We start from the raw sequence: 21,001 nt of genomic DNA, 5'->3' as shown, positions 1-21,001 counted from the left end.
GAGCACTAGGAGTGATGTTTTTTATGATTCAGAATTAGGCAGAACGGGAAAGAGAGTCCCTTATGTCTTTAAAAAACAGTTCTTCTTAAGCAAATTACGTCCTTTTTAAAGCTTCTGAAATCAGTCCTTTTGTATTTGCTATTCAAGTGCTTTCTGGTTGGCGTAATACTAAGGATTAGCCACGAGGTGGCACAGTCAAGGAAGTTAGTTCAGATCCTGGTTCTGATACGGGTTCTGACCCCAGTCTTTCAGCCTCAGTTTCCTTATTTTTAAAATTAGGGCATTTGACTCAATTGCCTCTAAGTTCCTTTCCAGATCCATACTCCTATGATTTGTGTGTGTATGTATATATGTGTATATGTGTGTTTATACACATATACCTCTCTATATATACATATACACACATACTATATATGTGTGTACATACATGTGTGTACACACATGTATACATATGTTGTGTATATATTCCTATGATTTGTATGTATATGGTTATACACACATATGTATACACACATATATATATTGTGTATAATTATGAATGTATGTGTATATATATGTATACACATATGTATATATATAGATAGATAGATAGATAGATAGATATAGATCTAGTCAATGTTAGGGCTGTTCAGTTGTGCATTCGTGCCAACTCTTTTGATGCCATTTGGGGTTTTCTCAGCAAAGATACTAGAGTGGTTTGCCATTTCCTTCTTCAGCTCATTTTACAGATGAGGAACTGAGGCAAAGAGGGTTAAGTGGTTTGCCTAGTGTCACACAGCTGATAAGTGTCTCAGGCCAAATTTGAACTCAGGAAGATGAGTCTTCCTGACTCTGAGTCCAGTGCTCTATCCACTGCACCACCTACCCTTAAATCAATGAATGGGTTTTGCCTCAGACAAACTGAGACCTGGGAAAGACCTTAGCTTAAAAAGACCAAAGTCTCCCACTATATCTGAGATCATCTTCAGCTGTCCTGACCTATGTCTTGCCACTGGACTCTGATGACCCTGGAGGAGAGAATGGGGCTGATTATTTTGTATAGCTCTGCCTCACTTAAATTCAGTCCACTTGCCATCAAGACATCCCCCTGCCGATGTTATTGATCCTCTTCAAGAATGGAGGACAAACAACAAGAGTATTAGGTTGGCTAGGTGGCTCAGTGGCTAAAGTGCTGGGCCTGGAGTCCTGAGTTCAAATCTGGCCTCAGACACTTACTAGCTGTCTAACCCTAGGCAAGTCACATAAACCTGTTTGCCTCAGATCCTGATCTGTAAAATGAGCTGGAGAAAGAAATGGCAAACCATTCCAGTGTCTTTGCCGAGAAAACCCCAAATGGGGTCATGAAGGGATGGATACAACTGAACAACAACAAAAATGAATGTCAGAATTAGACAGTTCTAGCTATATTCTGTCCCACCTAATTCTGAACCCTCCCAACAAGTGGCCTCTGCTGGAAAACTGACCTGCCACTTTGACTAGAATGACTGTTAAGAAGTGTTTCCGTACTTTAGGTCATTAGAGGCTGCTAAGTGACATATTAGCTAGTGGGTTGGACCTGGAATCAGGCAGACTTGGGTTCAAACTTAGCCTCAGATACTTACTAGTCAGTCAACTAGCATTTATGAAGCACCTGCTATATGGCAGGCATTGTGCTAACACTGGAGATACAAACAAAGACCAAAAACTAACAAACAAAAAACCACAGCTCCTTCTTTCACTAGGTATGTAACCCTGGGCAAGTCATTCAACCTGTTTGCCTCAGTTTCCTCATTGGTGAAATTGAGACAATAATAGCACCTACTTCCCAGGATTGTTGTAAAAATGAAATAATATTTACAAATTGTTTTGCAAACCTTCAGGCACTATTTAAATGCTAGCTACCACTATTGTGTGTGTCTCTCTACAACTTATACCCATTGTCCCAATTTCTATAAATTAAATTCAACATTCACCAAGTATTTATTAAAGATATGCCATGTGTAAGGCAAAAAAAGTACAAAACAGCTTGTGCCTCTAAGGGATCTACATAAGTATAGAGCTTGAAGGAACCTCAGAAGCCATCCAGTCCAAAAGGGAAAGATAATTTTACAAAGGAAGGCAATCAAGTGACTTACCCAAGGTCACACAGGCTGTAAGCCTCAGAGATAGTATTTGACTCTCAAGGCAAGAGTTCCTCTCTCATCGTCTCCTATGCCATGACTACCAGAAAGTATAATATAAGATGAAGACTGGAGTGAGGGAGTGGGGGCATAAGGTAAAGATCCAAGAACCCTAGAACAAGGTTCTTTGAGAGAGGAGTAAGGGCTGGAGGAGTAGAGGGGGATCAAGGGAGGCTGCCCTGAGCTAGCCTTGGAGAAAGATAAGAATTTTTAACTTTATAAGGAGAAAGATCGAAATGAGTCTCCCAGATGAATTTTTGGATATAGGAGATAGACTGTTGAGTCCAGGGAAAAACAAATAAATCTGTTGGACTGGAAAACAGTGTTGATGAAGGGCAGTGGTAGGAAACAGGACTGAATGGCTATCTAAGGATTTTTAATTTTATCTTAGAAGCAATAAGGATTCACTAATGGTTTTTGAATAGGGGAGTGACATGGTCAGACATGTACCTTATGAAGATTATTTGGGAGCTGGGTAAAAGGTGGTTTGGCAAGTCAAGAAAGTGGTGGCCAAAAGAATCATTAGGAGGGTATTAAAATGGTATGAGTGAGCTGGGTTCAGTGGAGAAAAAAGGGCGTATATGAAAACACCCTAAAAGTAGACTCTATAGGACTTGGAAACACTAAATATGGAGAGAGAGGGAAGATCCAAGGATGACTTCAAGATTATACATCTGGATGACTTGGAGGTGATAGTACCCTCAGTGGAGAGGGGAACTTTGGAAAGAGCAGTGGATTTACAGAAGAAATAGATGAGTTTATTTGGGGACATATTTAGTTTGAAGCATTGTCAGAACATCCAGGTAGAAACGTTGAACAAGTATTAGAAGACAAGAGCCTGTAGTTTGGTATACAGATGTGGGAGTCATTTGTTCAGAGGTCGTTACTGAATCAACCAATGGACCTGTCTACCCTCAGTTTTACAAAAACAAGGCAAATCCCACTTGCATTTAATAGCTCTACAAATTCATGTCCCTCCTTCTCCAGCATCTATCAAGTATCACTGACAGTGGTTTAAACAGCGACTATAAACCACTAGTTCTTTCAATACCTGAGATGTAGTTCAGTGAATGTTGTTGCTTGTATTCATTGATGGCAGCTAAATGTCTTCCCCTCTAGAAATTTAGGCCACAGGGTCATAACTGTCCTTTTTCTGAAACCTATAAATCCATTCTCTCCAAATCTAGAGTATATATCAGGTTGTCCCCAGATTATCTCTCCAGATTTTCATCCTAGAGAGCTTCCCATTCATCTTTATCTAAATCCACCCCCCCAATATCATTATCATTTGTGTTCTTTTAAATTTGAAAACAAAGACATCACTCAATATAAAAAAAATTAACCATAGGCTAGATTTTTTTTTATCCTGTGATAAATAGAATCCCTACAAGAATTCTCTCATCCTACATGATAGAAGTCTGGATTTTTGTTCCCAGCCAGTATCTAAGGGACCTTTTGCTCTGGAATCCAGTGATACTTGTGCCAAAAATCCTCTCTATAGCCCAAGGGAAGCAACTCCCCCCTCATCCTCACAGGGGATCATTTTCTTTGCTGAACTTACTCACGAACCAGAGAATGGTTTCCTCTTCCCTGTGAGCATTCCATTGTCAAGAAATCTCCCTCCAGATCGTTTCTTTCCTCCTTCTCCCATTTTCCCTGCCAACAAACAGAAGAGGTGTTTTCAGTCCCTGGTGGGTCTGGTTAGAAGCAGCTTTCCTGCAGGGTCAATAATAAGAAAAATGAATTTTTGAAATAGTTTAAGCATTTTCACTTAGACAATTGCTCTAAAAGTGACATAAACAAATCTAAATATTTTACCAGCCCATTTACTGATTTAATTAGGACACTGATGCATAAATGAATGAACTTTTAAATCTACTGTACTATCTATATCATGAGAAAGGAAATACAGTGTAGTAGGAAGATCATTGGATTTGGAATGAGAATGCTAACTACCCATGTGACCTTGGCCAAGTTACTTAACTTCTCAGGGCCTCTTTCCTTATCTGTAAAATGGTAATCATAATTGTATTCCCTATTTCTCATTTTTACTGTTAGGGTCAAATGAGTTTATGCATGTGAAATCCTTTTGCAGGCATGAACTTCTATGTACATGTTAGCATTTATTACATAAATATGTACATCTAGCATTTGAAAAACATGACCATACATTGCCACACAGAAGAGAAAGTCAGTTGAAAACCCAGAGGTCTTCCCAAGGAGAGCATCTAGGATGGTGAAGGGACTGGATATTGCCATGTAAGGATCAATGAAGGAACTAAGAATATTTAGCCTGGAGAAGAGAAGACAGGGAACATAGAGGGTGTCCCAAAAATCTTAGTGCATTCGTCAGCTCAAACAGCAATATTAACTGGCTTCAATCATTTAAAGGGTTGCCCCACGGAAAAGGGATTACACTTGTTCTGCTTAGACCCAGAACACAGAACTTGGAGCAATGCAGGTACAGTGAAGAGAGGCATATTTAGGTTTGAAATAAGGAAAAAGTCACTCATAATGATGTATGAAAGTAGGATGATTTGTCTCTGAAGGCAATGTCTTTCCCTTTACTGGAGTCCTTCAGGCAAGAACTAGTTGACCCTTGTCAGTGATATTGTGGAGAATTCTTTGTTAGATAAAATAGCCTACAAAATACCTTGCAACTTTGAGATTCTATGATTTTGTAATGGTAACTAACATGGCATAGGAGCATTTGTTTTGCTGTTAGGTCATTTTTCAGTCATGTCAGACTCTTTGTGACACCACTTGGGGTTGTCTTGACTAAGACAATGGAATGGTTTTCCACTTCCTTCTTCAGTTCATTTTCCAAATGAGAAAACTGAGGCAAACAGAATTGTGTCCAGAGACACACAGCTAGTAAGTATCTGAGGACAGATTTGAACTCAGGAACAGGAATCTTCCTCACTCCAGGCCCATCATTCTATCCACTGTGCCACCTAACTGAGGTCAGGGAGTCTATAAACCATGGCTCATGAGAAATGTTTGAGGAAAATTAGTACAGTTATTCTCAAAAGGAGAAGACTTAGAAGGAACATCAATGAATCTATTGGTAAAATTTTATTCAATGCCTAACGTGTCCCAGTGTTAGGTACTGGGATGCAAAGACAAAAATGAAAAGGTCCGTGGCCCACAGGGAGCTTACATTCTATTGACAGCACCACTGTCAAGGAGCTCACAGGCTCCCTAAGACAACATGCAAACCACAACATACAGATGAGATACACAATAAGTTGGAGATATCCAACAAAGAATTTATCGTTATCACTTCTACATTGCAGAGGTGAGGTACGATCTGGAAAATCTAGTAAAAAGTTTTGGCCCTTCCTTTGTACGGGAGAAGAAGTCTGAATTTTTGGTTTTTCTTTCAATGAGCGTTTATATTATTATTGTAAAACTTGTGTTAAGTATTTGGTCATAGGCTCTGCATCATTTGCTGGCCTTCATGTGTCATCTGTGACTTCCACAAAATTCCCCCAAAATTGCCATTTAATTTCTCACACTAACCTGTGATATATTGAAACTACAATGGGGGAAGTTGCAATGTGGAAAGGATAAATGTACTACCATCATAGGGGATCAGGACAAGCCTCTTGTAGAAAAGGATTTTAGCTGAGACTCAAAGGAAGCCCAGGGATACCAAGAGGTACAGATGAGGAAGGAGAGAATTCCAGGTATAGGGGGCAGCCAGGCAGTCATAACTCAGTGCCCAATCTCTCTTTTTTTTTAAAGTGCTGATGGTGATCATAGAATATTTCAAATCATATATTAAAATTATTTCATTTGGCAGCTGTTTTTAAAGGCTTTCTTGGGCTTTACTTTCCTCAGATACAAATATAGAGAAAAATAGAGGAAAGAATAGACCTAATGACGTCTAAGGTTCCTTACGACTCCAAAACAAGGGCCCTCTGATCTCACCCAGCCTCCTCATTTTAAAGGTGAGGAAATTGACCCTCAGAGAGATAGGGTTACTCAGGCCAATGTCACATGACTAATCAGTGGCAGAGTCAGGATTCCAACCCAAGTGTCCTGCCTCCAACTCCAGTGCCCTCATCCAGGCTTGCAGGACACTTGTAGCCTTTCTTTCCATGGCCCAGATGTTTGCTCTTGGGGCAAGGTGGTGTTGAATCTGGAGGAGGGGCCTGGCAGCTTTAAGTCTTGATAAGAACTGTTGTCTTCTAAGGAGAAAGCATATTTACATATTGCCTGAGAGAAAGAAGAGGAGAAGGAATAATAATAATAATAATAATAAACAATACTAACAAACGGACATTTATATGTTCATTTAGGAGAGATAAAGTGGTGTACTAGATAGAGAGCTAGCCTTGTAGCTGTGAAGACCAAGGTTTCAATCCCACCTGTGATCCATATTGGCAAGACTAGAATTTGCATAGAAGGTGCCAACCTGCATTGGTAGAGGAGAGAGTTTGGGGCAGTTTGGGTGGCTCAGTGAGTAGAGCACCGGCCCTGGAGTCAGGAGGGCCTGAGTTCAAATCCGGCCTCAGGCACATGACAAATGTACTAGCTGTGTGACCTTGGGCAAGTCACTTAACCCCAATTGCCCTGCCCAAAAAAAAAAAAAAGAAAGAAATGTGGTAGAGAGTTTCCTATGCTAGTGAAAGCACAAATCTAATCCTTATCCCTGTGTAGCTGGGGTTCTTCATTTTTTTGTGTGTCATGAATCCCTTGCAGTCAGAGGGAAGCCTATGAACTCCTTCTCAAAATAATGGAGTTAAATAATTTAAGGACGCTGAATTTCAGTTTATTTTTAGTGAAAATCGAGATATGTTTTTTTTTTAACCATCCAAGTTCATGGACCCCTCGTGAATTCGTGAACCCCAGTTTTATTGGTGATTTAACACTTTGTCTTATCTGATCTTCACAGCAACCAAGTGAGGTACTTAGTAAAAGTATTATTAACCCCATTTTATAGGCGAGAAAACTGAGTCTCAAAGATGTTAATTTTATTATGTTAATTAATCAGGGTCATCCAGAAGTGTTAGAGGAAGGCAGAATTTGAACCTAGATGTCTCTGCTCTCTCAAAGCAGCAAAAATGTAGAGAAAAGAAGGGAGGGAATAGAATAAGGTGGGGAGAAAAAGGACTATATAGTAGCATGAAAATAGTGTTGGCTCTGATAGCTTATAAGTATTTCTAGGTAAGAAATTACAACCAATTAGCAGTTTTTTCTGGAATTTAATCGCTACATTCTAAGTGACTGAATGGCAGAGACCAAATATTCTGCCTTTTCATATATCTCACAGTGTCTAGGACACAACAGGAGCTCAATGTTTCCTGAGTGAATGAATGAGCAATCACTCCTGAAGTCTCTCCAACCTTGCATATCTGTGCCCTTCATTAAATGAACTGGAGTTACAGGGAAAACTTTGCTTTTCAGAATCCTTGAATTATATTGGGTTGGGTCTATTTTGTTTTGTCTCAACCACCTGCAATCTGCTTGCACCTAAATGTGACAATTTTCTAATAGAAGAATTTGCTATATAATCATTCTGCTGCTTATTGGAGGATTGGCAGAATTCAGTGCACTGGTTCCCTCCTCACCAGTCCTTTGTCTTATCACCTGATGTCTCTTCCTTACGGTTTATAAGACTGCACATTTTCAGGACAATGGGAAGATAGGAGGGATGGAGAAATACTTTCACAAGCTAATGTAATGATAGTAAGCCATTATTTTGTTGCAATGCCTTCTGTAATGAAACAGAATGAAAATTAGCTGCTGTTTAAGCAGGTATTCCCTCTCTTTGTTTGATTTGAGCAAGTAGAAAATCAGATATACAACTCATGTTTTCCACAGCTGGCTATCCGAGGTCTACATAGAGCAATAAGTCTGCTCACTGAGTAGGGTCTTCAGCCAAAGTGTCAACTTTGGGACTGCCCTCAAGGTGAGGGAGAGAAACTCTGACCCTGTTTACCCAAGTGCCCCCGTGTGAGAAGAAGTGCTGTCTTTTAAAGTTCCAAAAAGCAGCACTGTGTGTGTGTGTTTTTTTTTGTCTTATGATGACCACATTTGCAATGTTCTGGGTTTAGATGACAAAAGGCTTTTTATGCTTTCCTTTGTTTATTAAGGGAACGGCGTTACTGACTGTAGATCAGAGAAGATGGGAAGATCTGAAAAGCAGACTGAAGATAGCACAACCTCTTCATCTCCCACCTCGCCCGGGTATCAAAGATGCTCTGATTTCATTCATGTTGGGCACTAGTGTTCATGATTCCCCAGGAGTCTAAGATTTAAATTAAAATAATAATCGCGAGGCCACTAGGAGGTTGTGCATAAGTTAATGTAGAAACAGCCATCTAACCACAGATCTCTGCATAAGGCTATTAAAACTAGCCGCCCAAAGGTTGTGCTTCAGTGCTTTTAGGATAAGCCTTAATGAAAAAAATGAATTTTTAAATAAAATATATTTGTGCTTGCCTTTTAATAATGCGAGTGAAATATATTAACTTGACAGAAATGTGGCTGTCCTCTCAGTATTAAAGGCTTCATGCAGTTGTTGTTTTTAAATATTCAAAGTTAGATTAAAACTGTAGCAGGAAAAAAAAATGTTGAATGCATCTTGAGAAGATCATTATAGAAAATGAAAAACAAGAAAGCAAATGTGACCCAGGACTAAAATGCCCTTACAAAAATCCTTCTTTTGCAGATAATGATGGTTTTAGAGCTAAAATGTATGACATTACCCAGCATCCCTTTTTTAAGAGGACTATTGCCGTACTGGTCCTGGCTCAATCTGTGCTGCTGTCAGTCAAGGTACATTTGTTGGGTTTTTTTTTATATTTTGTTTCACACTATGCATTTGCAAATTATTTTTTTCATTCATCCATCTAGCTGAGAATATAGCAAGCTGCCATTCTTGTCTAAACATAAGCTCTGCCACATTTAAAAAAATAAAAAGCTTCACCTAATAGGGAGAAGGAGAAAAACCATCTTTAGGAATCACATGGCTACATATTATTTCTTTTCCTATTTCAGTGGGATGTTGCAGACCCAGTGACTGTTCCTTTAGCAACAATGTCCGTTGTGTTCACCTTCATTTTTGTCCTGGAGGTATGGTAAAAGGCTTAAGACCTTCCAAGTGGTTTCTGCTCATTTCCTGATAATCACTTTCATAGGGTATAGAGATTATAGAATGAGAATGTTAGCGCTGTAAGGGGCGTGTCATCAAATCCCCTCATTTTTATAGATGACGAGGCTGAGCCCGTCAGAAGACAACCTCTGTGATTCACCCAAGTGGCAGGGCTAGGATTTGAACCCAGATTCTCTGATTTTAAATCTAACTCTCTTTCCCCTGTACCACACCACTTTCCCTCATTTCATCATTTTAAGATGGAAGCTTTAAATGAAAATGGAAGTTTTCATTTCATTATTTTAAGAGAATTGGTTTCGAAAGCACACCATTAGAACATCTCCTTTTAAAAAACTGGTGGCTTCCATTTGTATAATGAATGCTCTCTTTTCTTTTTCCAACTGCCGAGACACCACTGTGGACTGCTGTGCCCGAGCTGTGGCAGAGTTAGTGATGTCAGCTCAAGTATTTAGAGCTAGCTGCACAATCAGTGATTTAGGGTATTCAAAATACAGCAGGGAGAGCTGACTCATGAGTTTGCTCTTGACAGAGCCAAGATTACCTTAAAATACATGTTGGATGCACAATCACTGTTCAGTTCAATTTTTTTAGGACCTTGGAATTTATATTTCATAAATGTGTGGTACTTGATGTTTCTTATTCCTATGGGTGCTTTACTTGGAAGCAAAATATGCTGCTGTCTAAATTAGTGGGGGAGAAAGACAGAGGGTGGAGGAATGACTCTTGCCATTAATATAATTTATAGCTCATTCAATTTATAATGAGTTTGTATTTTGTAGAAAGTGACTCATGTCTAGTGAGAAACACTTCTTTTAATTTACACAGGCTATTTCAGTTTTTAAAAAAATTTCATAAAAAAATTTGTTTGCATTTCCATTTAGTATTAGACTCTATTTGTGCTTAGTAAATTAAAATTTTGCTAAAAAAATCAGTCACATTACCTGTCTCCATTGTTTACCAGGTTACAATGAAGATTATCGCCATGTCACCAGCTGGCTTCTGGCAGAGCCGAAGAAATCGATATGACCTCTTGGTGACTTCCCTTGGTGTCATTTGGGTGATACTTCACTTTGCTCTCCTTGTAAGATCCCCACTTGCAATAATACTGTGTTGCTTATTATAATTAAAGTTAATCCCAGATTAGACCTGCAAATGGAGAAAAGCATAGGTATGGAAGAGGCAAAACACTGGGTAATTCAGAAACTGCTTCCTTTGTCTCTGGAGTACACATACACACTCTCCCACTCAGCCCCAGTGGCAGTGGCATGGCTTGCCATAGATAGTCTATAACACAAAAGAACCCACATATCTACAAGAACCGATTCTATTAAGAAAATGCTATATTGGTGATATGTATCATGCTGCCTTCCTACAGAAGTAAAGCTCTCCCAGGATGAGCTGTCACAACCCCTAGGCACCAGCAGCTTTCCTCTGAACCCAATTCTCACTGTTGTTGGCATGTGGAGGGAGAAGGATCCAGCAAATTTGTTTAGTACTTCATTGGATGGGGAAGAACAATGCATTGTTTGTTTTATTTTCCTTCCAATGCATGCTCTCGAGAAAAGTGATCTCTCACACTCAAGGTTTGACCAAAAGCAGCACTGTTGCCTGGCACGTAGTAGGTGCTTAATAAGCACTAGCTGATTGACAGCCCCCTGGTCACAGAGGACTGTACATGGGAATTCTTAAACCTGAGAAACTCACCCTCTTATGATCACTTTCTTGTGTTCTTCATTCAGAAACCATACTCACTTATCACAGAAACCACGTAACACTTATCAACATACATTTTAGAATTGATAATCTAAAAAGAAGTACTGAAGCCCTTCTAGCCCACAAACAAACACACATAAAATATATTCATAGACACAGGTGTGTTTCTGCTTGAGGACTTTACCAAGTAGGAGGGGTAGCTTGGTCTGGTATAAGGAGTACTGGATTTGGATTCTGAGAGCCAGGGTTCAAATTCCAGCTCTGTCAATTTAGCCATCCCTGTGTGATTTTGGGCCATTCACTTTATTTCTATGAGTCTCAGTTTCCTCACTCGTAAAATAAGAGGGTTGGGCTACAATGTCTCTGAAGTACCTTCCAGTTCTAAGCTGATGATCCTGCAATCACACACCTTTCTGGGTCTGTGATCTTATGATAAATAGGACACTTCTTAAGCTTTTCTCTGACATTTGGTTAGGCTGACCCAATACAGCACAAACATCCTTTGGCAGCTTTTTTTTTTTTACCAGAGTAGTTACTAGAGCTCTAGCTAATGGAATATTCCCCTTCTAATAAGACAATTGTTTAATTCACTGTAAAGTTAGTGAGGTCACTTTTGGTCAACAAATAACGATTCATTGGATTAGCTGTGTGCTTAAGGGGTCACCTAGTCACCATCACTGGAAGGACATGTCATACCCAAATCACCCTAGATTAATGAGCATCTGTCTTGTCTTTAAAGATTCGCAGAGAAGAAGAGGCTTAGATCTTCTTGGGTAATCTATTCTAATGTTGAACTACCCTACTTGAAAGTCTCTCTCAGCTCAAAATGCCGTGATCCCTTATATTTCATCACAAGATCTTCCACCCTGAGGGTCAACAGAAATGAAAACCATGTCTTTACAGTCTCCTCTATTCATCTGTAAATTACACGAAGGCAGGGGCTGAATCTCCCTAGTGCCTAGCATAGTGCTTTGCACACAGGAAGCACTTAATAAATGATCATTAAATGCTTATTTTATATAATAATCCTTCAATATAGAAGCCACCTAAGCAAAACAGAGCCCCAAGTCTCATTTATTATTTTCATTTTATGTATAATATTTATTCATGAGATGTGACAGTGACCTTTTCAGAACCTTCTTAGACAAATTTCCTATATGGATTTCCACATTTTATTAAAGCAATTTTTCAGTAGACTTCTCAGATGGCTTCAAATGAGAAATGGAACTGGAACTGGAACAAAATTTCTTGTGCAAATTATGAAACTCTTTCTTCTATTTAAATTCCAGAATGCATATACATATATGATGGGCGCCTGTGTGATTGTCTTCAGGTTTTTCTCCATTTGTGGAAAACATGTAAGTATCTCATAGATGGTGTTTCTGGAGGTTTATTGTATTGTAAAGACAGAATACAATAATAAGTTGGCATCAACTTCCTAAGGAGGGCTTCGGACTTAATTAGATGTCTTTCAGGGTAATTAACAAGAACTTACTGAAAATCCTAGGCCTAAGAACTCGTCAATATCAGTAGCTATCTTAGCTCAGTGAGCTACTTGTGCTCAGATAGGATCGTAGGTTCCAATGGCATGATGGGTTTTTTTTTAAATTCAGTAAACCAAATAAATCATCAATTAAAGATCTGTACCATCCATGAAAACACTGTTCAGTTTCCTTTCTGTTATAAACTTTGCTTTTAATGGGAATCTTCATTTGTTAAAAAAAAAATCTGAGTATGTTTATTATAGACCAAAACTATGTCATCTTAGCCTCATGATACTGGAAATAATAAAGACAGTAAAATAACCAAAACTCAAAGTGCAACTTAGATAGGTAGGCACTGATAATTGTGAAGACTGAAAAGAACTTCTTGCAGTTGAGAAACAGCATAGTGCAGCAAAAGAACGTTGGCCCTGGGTTCAAGCATGGGTCCAACCCCACCTTTGTACTTTAAGAAAGTCACTTTAACCAGGTTCTCCACCTATAAGATGAACATATTAGAATGTATGATCTCTAGATCCAAACCTATAGTCTTATGAAAAATGACTCTGGAACATCTTCTTGGATATAAAGGAAAAGGTCCATGTGTGTTTGTTTTCTTTCCCATTGCTTTGTTGTTGTTTTTCTAGAAGGGACAGTCTGCGATCCCCAAAGTATAGCATGAGCCAGGGCTGTACCACCTTAGGTTTTTATTGAAACAATAGACAATATATTTTGATTTGCCATTTTAGTGAGGGCTCTGAGGTAGCTTGGCTTCCTTTACTAAAGCATTTATGTAAATTTCTGTGCTTGTAGGCGGGCCACATAAATCACACTTGGGGCTGCACACAGCCCTGTGAGTCACATTTTGGACAGCCCTGGAATAAGTTACAAAATAAACAAACTTTTGTGTTTTAAAGCTCTTATTATGTAATGATTCTAGTGCTATTCCCACCCCCATCCCCCCCAAAAAAGATTTATTGTTACTGAAAAGAATCAAAATGACTCCTTATTCCTCTAAGAGAAAGCTTGGACAATGCTTTCTTCCTGGGTTTGTTTGGCCAAGTTAAAGGGACCAAATATTGTCTGAAGCTCTAGCAGCCAGGAAAAATAGTACTAGCCAGTCATGTGAAATAAAAGGCTAGAGATAGTGAGGTAATAGAGAAGTCACATTGCCTGTTGATGGCACTTAATCTCTAATAATAGGAAGGTTTTGAAATAGATATGGTGGGAAATATAAATGCAAACTACATATGTGCCATCTAAGGGATTGGGATCTCTGATACATTGATGTCATCATGTCATCATCATCACTGCACAGATAACACCATCGTGAATGAACTTTGAGAATAGGTATTATTTTTGTACTTGTATCCTAACACTTAGCTCAGAGCCTGGCACATAGTAGGTGCTTAATAAATGTTTGTCAATTATCATCTAATACTATTGACACCATAACCTCACACTAAAACATCCTGTCAGCCCTTTTAGAAACTGGCACTGATTCAAGCAAAGCATGCTTTGGTTGCTATCCACGTATAGAAATCTTGAGAATTTGTTTTATGCCGATCTGCTGGAGTAACATGTCCTTCTTCCCCCAGCTCTTCTACGTGATTGGGTTATGGTCTTCTTCCTGTTTGCAGGTAACCCTGAAGATGCTCCTTTTGACAGTGGTTGTCAGCATGTACAAAAGTTTCTTCATCATCGTGGGGATGTTTTTATTGCTGCTGTGTTATGCCTTCGCTGGAGTTGTTTTGTTTGGTACGGTGAAATATGGAGAGAACATTAACAGGTTGGCATGTCCAGTATCTATTTCCTTTTTCAGTGAAGTACAGAAACCATCGCCATTTTTATATACATAAGCATGTGACTGATGCTATAAAAATCTATGTGGTTGGTTGGCTGTTTGGGTTTTTATCTGACAGAGACTAAGAAGGACAAAGGTAATAAATGGGAAACCAAAAGAGAATAAAGCTGCCAGAATTAGGCATAATCATGTTACATAAAAACCTTGAGACTTTTTTTCCATTGAAAACTTAGCATATAAAAGCCCCAGCCTTGAGTATGCACTGTGTTAAGTCTATATTTCAGTGCAGAAAAATAAAACTTTAGACATAATTTTGAATTTTGTCTAGACAATAATCGCTAAGTTTATAGAGATAAGAGATGTGATTATTGTTTTTGTTTTATCAACTTGCATCTTGCTCGGGAAATTAAGTTCAATATAAGTGATTGTGTTTTGCTACATTGAGCCTGCCTCCACAGATTTTCTTGCATCTGTTTCTTTCTTCTCATTCATAGTGGTACAAGCCCTCATTATCTCTCATCCAGACTACAGTAATAGATTCCAAATTGGGCTGTTTGACTAAAATCTTTCTTCTCTTCAATCTATCATTCATATAACCAGCAATGCTATTTTTCTAAAGCACAAGACTACCCATGGCACTGCATTGCTGAGGACCCTTCAATACCTCTCTATTACCTCTAGGATAAATGGGAAAAAAAATCTTCTTAGCCATGCATCTAAGCCTCTAGAGAATCTAGCTCATTTTCCTTTACAGCCCCACCAAGCTGACCTACATGGTCCCCAAACTCAGCATATCCCTACAAACTATACATGTGGGCCATTCATTCTTCAGACTGAAAATGCACTACCTGCTTATTGCCATTATTCAAAATTTTTGCCTGCGTTCAAGGGCAAGTTCCACTGCTGCCTCCTCCATGAAGCCCTTTTCTGTTCTCCCTTCCCCCAACTCCCAGCTACAAGTGATGTCTACATCCTGAGGTTTCTTAGAGATCTTTAGCTAGGACTAAGACTGGAGCTCAAGAGTGATGTTGAGGCCAGAGGTGGGTTGTGGGGGGCTGCTAATAAGCATAAGTGTAGTATAAGCATAAGTATATAGATAGAATGGGGTGACCTGTGAGACACAAAAGTGGCAAAGGATGCAGGCGCACCTTTGTACAGCATACAAAAATTTATCTTGGATTGCTCCTGTGATGCTAGATATACAAAGGAACAGGTGATTTTACAACAGGGGTTTTTAATATTTTTGTGTCATAGACTCTTTTGTGTTGCCTGTGGGCTCCTTCTCAGAGGTTTTTATTTTTATCATAAGGGAAAGAGATTCTAAATTTTAATTAGTGGTTATTGAAAATGAAGATGCAATTTTTTCCACTCAAGTTCACAGACTCCTGGAAATCTGATAGAAGTGAGACTGGGATCTTGAGGAGAATCAAAAAGGATTGCAACAGGTCCCACAGGGAATTCAAAAAGGATTCAACAATAAGAGGACCAGCTGATGTTAGCATGAATTTCCAGTTTGTGAAATTTCTACAGAAATCCCAAATCTAGGAGTGGAGGAATTGGTGGCCTGTAAATTCAACCTTTCTGTAAGCGCAGCAGTAAATACCATGCCATGAAATGGACTGATTGTTAGATACCCCTATATGATTCAGTTCATTTGTGTTGCTGTAGTTGGCACATTACATGTAGAAATGGCCCTTCTTTAGAGGTAAGGGAGAAATATGAAAAGAAGTTTGGCATACTGAAGAGTTGGCTGTAGAATCAAAGTGACCTGAGTTTAAGTCCCACCTTGACCTTTACTTTTTTTGTGACCTTGAACAAGACACAATTTAACCTCCGTGGGCCCCACTTCCTTCATCTGCAAAAGGTTTTGATGCAGATGACCTCTGAGGTTCTTTCCAGTTCCTTCCATGTTCTTATGAACCTGTTCTCAGTTAAAACCTGCCAGAAAACTATACACCTGAAATTTTTTTCTGTTTCTCTTTAAAATAAATAGGCACGCAAATTTTTCCTCAGCTGGAAAAGCCATTACTGTGCTCTTCCGAATAGTCACAGGGGAAGATTGGAACAAGATTATGCACGACTGTATGGTAAATATGACCTAATCACAGACACTGCTTTGATTTGAATCCGTATGGATCCAACCAGCAATTGAGTATTTCATGGTAGCATTTTTACTTTGGATATATATAAAACTGGTCCTGATAGCTTTGCCTTTAAAATTAGATTTGCCAACTTGTACTTCTTGTCACATATACTTTTTTCTGTTCTAAAATTGGCTCTGTTGTTTAAGTCAGAGAAACAAAAGATCCCTTACTTCTTTGTCTGTTGACACAGGGTTTGTATGAATGGCTACTAATCAACTGGGATGGGGAAGAGATTTCTTCAGTACAAACTTTTAATCCAATTTAATGCACTTGAGACTTTTCAGTATGAAAGGCATAAATACAAAAATATCCTTTTGTTATTAATAAAACTGATGAGGTGACCAGTGTTTGATCATCTTCAAATATGGCTGTGATATTTATTATGTCTTGTTTGTTCTGGAATTTTTTTTACTGACCACAAGTCAATTAATTAAAGATTTTGTAATGTCTTTCTCCCCCTACCCCAAAAAAGGTTCAGCCTCCATTTTGTACACCAGATGATTTCAAATACTGGGCAACAGACTGTGGAAATTATGCTGGAGCACTTATGTACTTCTGTTCATTTTATGTCATCATTGCCTACATCATGCTAAACCTGCTTGTTGGTAAGTGATATTCTTTGAATATAAAATCATTTACCTCTTTAAATCTAGGAGCTAAGATAATTGTACATAATTTTCAAGTAATTATCTGGGATTGCTTGGGGTGTATATTTCACACAGTTAATTATAAAGTGTTGACTCTTAATCTGAAAGCTGAAAAATCATTTCATAGGTATGTAAATGAAAATTGATTACAAATTCAAGACCCGCACTATTCAGCATAAACTTTAATTTTAACACAGTTGCTCAAGTAATGAACATTATAGTCTGTGGGGTTTGGGGTTAATGTTCTTAAACAAACATTCATGGAGGTCTACTTTTGCATCCCCAAAATAATATATTTTATCTTTGAAATGATCGATTTTAGTCACCTAGCTTTGAGACCACCCAGGAAATAACTTGGCCTTTACAAATCATACTGGCACCTCCAAGTAAGAGAAGAAGCCAGCTGGCAGGAAATTATGTACACAGAATCTATGTTTGTTCTTGTGACCCTTATGTTTTGGAAAGGCAGGAGTTTGAATGAATAGCCTGGTTCAAAATTAAAACATGCCAACTTGGAGACCAGAGTAAGACCACTTTGGAAATTTGGCCTATAATATTGGTGACAAAATCCATTATGTTTAATGTGCTTTACTTTTCTGAAAGTCATGGAAAATTAGATGAAATGTTTAATTGCAATTTTTTTCCTTTTAGCTATAATTGTGGAGAATTTCTCTTTGTTTTATTCCACTGAGGAAGACCAGCTTTTAAGCTACAATGATCTTCGCCACTTTCAAATCATATGGAATATGGTAGATGATAAAAGAGAGGTAGGAAATTTGATGATGCTATTTTGTACTGTAAATTCTTTCACGTTTCACCCCCCTAAAGCATTTTTTGTAATGTCTCAACCATTCTGCTCTCCTTACTGTTGGTAATTGAAATGCACAATATCTTGATTGGCTCAGTAGGGAATCACTGACATTTTAAATCAAGAATTCATCAAGATCTGCCTTTTTGTGGGTATGAGAATAGCCTCGGAAATGAGACTTCACCTGTGAAGAATCTAGTGAAATGTCTTTGTTGTATTATCTAAAAGCCTCACCAGAGCGTGAATTATAGAGAAAAGAAAAAAACCAGAAATAGGATTTTCTCTTCCATGCCCCATCATATTCCCAACCTTGAGAAGACAGACAGACAGGAAGAAAGAAAAAGAAAGAAAGGAAGGAAGGAAGGAAGAAAGAAAGAGAAAGAGAGAAAGAAGGAAATGGAAGGAAAAGACAGGAAGCCAAAGGAATTTAAGATAAAGTCTAAGAAAAGCTCTTGTCTGCAGTGCTCTCTGCTTCCCCTTTGTATCTTATTCCACTTATTCCTCAAACAGGTATCCACCCCCTTCATGTTATGATTGCCCAAGTTCTTCCTCAATTGAGGTTTCCAACCCATACCTGCCCTTCCCCTTTATATGGGGGAACATCAAAATTTCTTTCTCTAGGCTCCTACTAGCAAACTGACTAGTTTTCCACCCTACTCTTACCTACCTAATGTAATGGAAGGCTGTTTCCTGCCCGATAATAGCTTAATGCTTAGTGCTTTCTGCCTCAATGAAAGTATATGCTTTTGCCCAAATGAATCATAACTGATAAATCATATTCTTACCTTGACCTATTAAGAGGCCAATTGTAAACTAATAATTTTGTAAACAGAGAGAAGAGCTGTGATATTTGATGATAATAATTCATAAAAATGTATAAATGTTTTCTTGGATGTCACCATACCAAATACACATAATCTTCAATCTGTGTAGAAGGAAAGCTTTCAAAATACAGAAAGCAAGAAAAAATATGTGGGAACAGGTTGAGGTACATTTTGTCTACAGAAAATGAGCTGTTATCCCAATACTTTTATTCAGTAACAAAAAGCAGCTATTTTATCTACTTATATACAGATTAAACATAAAAGAACAGGATAACATTTCCCAGGACCATTTGTATCCGAACTCCACTGAAAATGGTTAGAACAAATTAATAACTCACGTATATATTGATTTGAAAGTTTAGTTAGAGCAAACAAATGAACATTTATTATGTTCTCACTATGTTCCAAGCATTGGATGCTAAACAGTCCCCATCCTCAAAGAGCTTACATTATAATGGGGAAAGACAACATGAAGAAAAATTAGAGGAGAGGGAGAATACATGGAATAGCATGGCCGGAGATGTCTGAGAAGTGCTATGGAAGCCAGAAACCCAACAAAATAATCCAAAAGCTGACTTATTAAAGTCCAAGGAGGTCTAAAGGGCGGAGCATAATTTTCCAGTGGGGAGGAGGTAGAGATGATGACTCAAGTGAAGACGTTAAGGCTAGAGATAACCAGGAAGTGACAAAATTCTTTCTTCTCAACAACTAATATAAGTAGTATTGTCCCTAATTTATTGATGAGAAAATTGAGGCCCTGACAGATTGCATAACTTGACTACAGCCATACAGCTAGCAGGTGGGACTCCAAGTGTGTGTTTCCTTCCCATATACTCTGCAATAAATTCTTGAAGAAGCAGAAAATCTATAATTAATATTTCATTGTTCTGATTGTTAGGAATAACTGAAAATAAAATCATTCTTCTCAGTTGTGTAGGTGTTTATAATTATACCCAGGACCAGACTTATCAATGACCCACTCAAAGAGTACTAAAGGGAAATTAGAAGAGAGTGAAACCAGTAGGAAGGCCGTTGGCTAATAGCATAAGCCTGGCTTACATTGTGTACTGAGGAATAGGAGCTCCCTTCCTTGCTTTTGGAATCCACGTGGCTGTGTGTGTCCTGAAGAATGAGGAGAGAAGCATCTAGCAGAATCTATTATTGGCTAGCATTAACATCCAATGCTCACCTTAGAATATATAATACATGTAAATGTAATCTTTAGTAAAGCAACTAAACATAGCTGTTATGGTATCTTTGGAGAAATAGTTTCTATTTTGTACCTGAAACAGAAGCCTGAGTGAATTGCTGTCTTCTAATGATGATTTACAAGTCATTGCCCCATGTTATTTCAGGGGGTCATTCCAACTTTCCGAGTGAAGTTTCTGTTGAGGCTGCTCCGAGGGAGGCTTGAGGTGGATCTTGACAAAGACAAACTTTTGTTCAAGCACATGTGTTATGAGATGGAGAGGCTGCATAATGGTGGTGATGTCACCTTCCATGATGTGCTAAGGTACCAAGTGAGGTTTTCATTACTGGGTCACTAATCATCCTCTGAATTAAATCCTCCAAACAAAATTGCGTATTTAGATCTATTTTAAATATAGGATCATAGAGCTAGAAGGTTATTTCAGAGTCCACCTAATTCAACCACCCCCATTTTATTTTTTTAATTGACAGAAAAATTTTCTCTCCCTTTTGCCCTCCCTCTCTAACTAATAAACATATTAATAACACGTTATGCTATCATAGTTATGAATAGAGTCATATTCCCCCTAGAGTATAATTGGGCACTTACTTAATGGCCTGTAGGATAACCTGTGCTCTTCATTATTGTCTAATGATGACCTAAAAGCTGCTGAGCAATGCTGGAAGAGTGAGCTGACACCCTGGGGAAACTGATTAATGGCATGGTACTATAGGAATTTGGCCAGCCTGTTTTGTGAAGATAGGACAATTTTGGTTAAAATACACATAGGGAATTTTTATTAGCAGATGAGAAACCACACTTAAAAAGGTGAATGTAAAAATTGCTAAGGCTCTGCATGCAATAATAAGTAATTATCTTGAAAACATTCAGTAATTCCACTTCTAGATAGCTCTAATCATCACAAAGTTACTCTTAGTTTTTTCCTTAGGTCTACAAATCTAATCCTTCTTCCATGTGACAATCATTCAAATGCATAAAGTCAATTACTATATTATTGTATTACTATGAGTGCCATAAGTCTTTTTTCTAGGTTAAATATTCCAAGTTCCTTCAACTGACCCTTTTATGGGATATTTTGAGTCTTCTCA

General features: G+C 38.3%; 1 protein-coding gene across 2 annotated transcripts in view; it reads left to right on the top strand.

The window, feature by feature from the left end:
• NALCN (sodium leak channel, non-selective) overlaps positions 1–21,001 on the top strand; it is a 502,757-nt gene that overhangs the window by 471,122 nt on the left and 10,634 nt on the right. For both annotated transcript variants that reach the window (XM_036757854.1, XM_036757853.1), the window contains 10 exons: positions 8,261–8,354; positions 8,839–8,945; positions 9,168–9,242; positions 10,244–10,363; positions 12,285–12,353; positions 14,117–14,265; positions 16,274–16,367; positions 16,897–17,029; positions 17,723–17,838; positions 20,059–20,216. In XM_036757854.1, the coding sequence (XP_036613749.1) occupies positions 8,261–8,354; positions 8,839–8,945; positions 9,168–9,242; positions 10,244–10,363; positions 12,285–12,353; positions 14,117–14,265; positions 16,274–16,367; positions 16,897–17,029; positions 17,723–17,838; positions 20,059–20,216 (1,115 nt within the window). The remainder of the gene's footprint in view (positions 1–8,260; positions 8,355–8,838; positions 8,946–9,167; positions 9,243–10,243; positions 10,364–12,284; positions 12,354–14,116; positions 14,266–16,273; positions 16,368–16,896; positions 17,030–17,722; positions 17,839–20,058; positions 20,217–21,001) is intronic.

The sequence above is a fragment of the Trichosurus vulpecula genome, chromosome 4, assembly GCF_011100635.1.
Source record: "Trichosurus vulpecula isolate mTriVul1 chromosome 4, mTriVul1.pri, whole genome shotgun sequence".
Classification (NCBI taxonomy): domain Eukaryota; kingdom Metazoa; phylum Chordata; class Mammalia; order Diprotodontia; family Phalangeridae; genus Trichosurus; species Trichosurus vulpecula.
The sequence above is the reverse complement of the archived record's forward strand: the minus strand, read 5'-3'. Positions and strand labels throughout refer to the sequence as shown.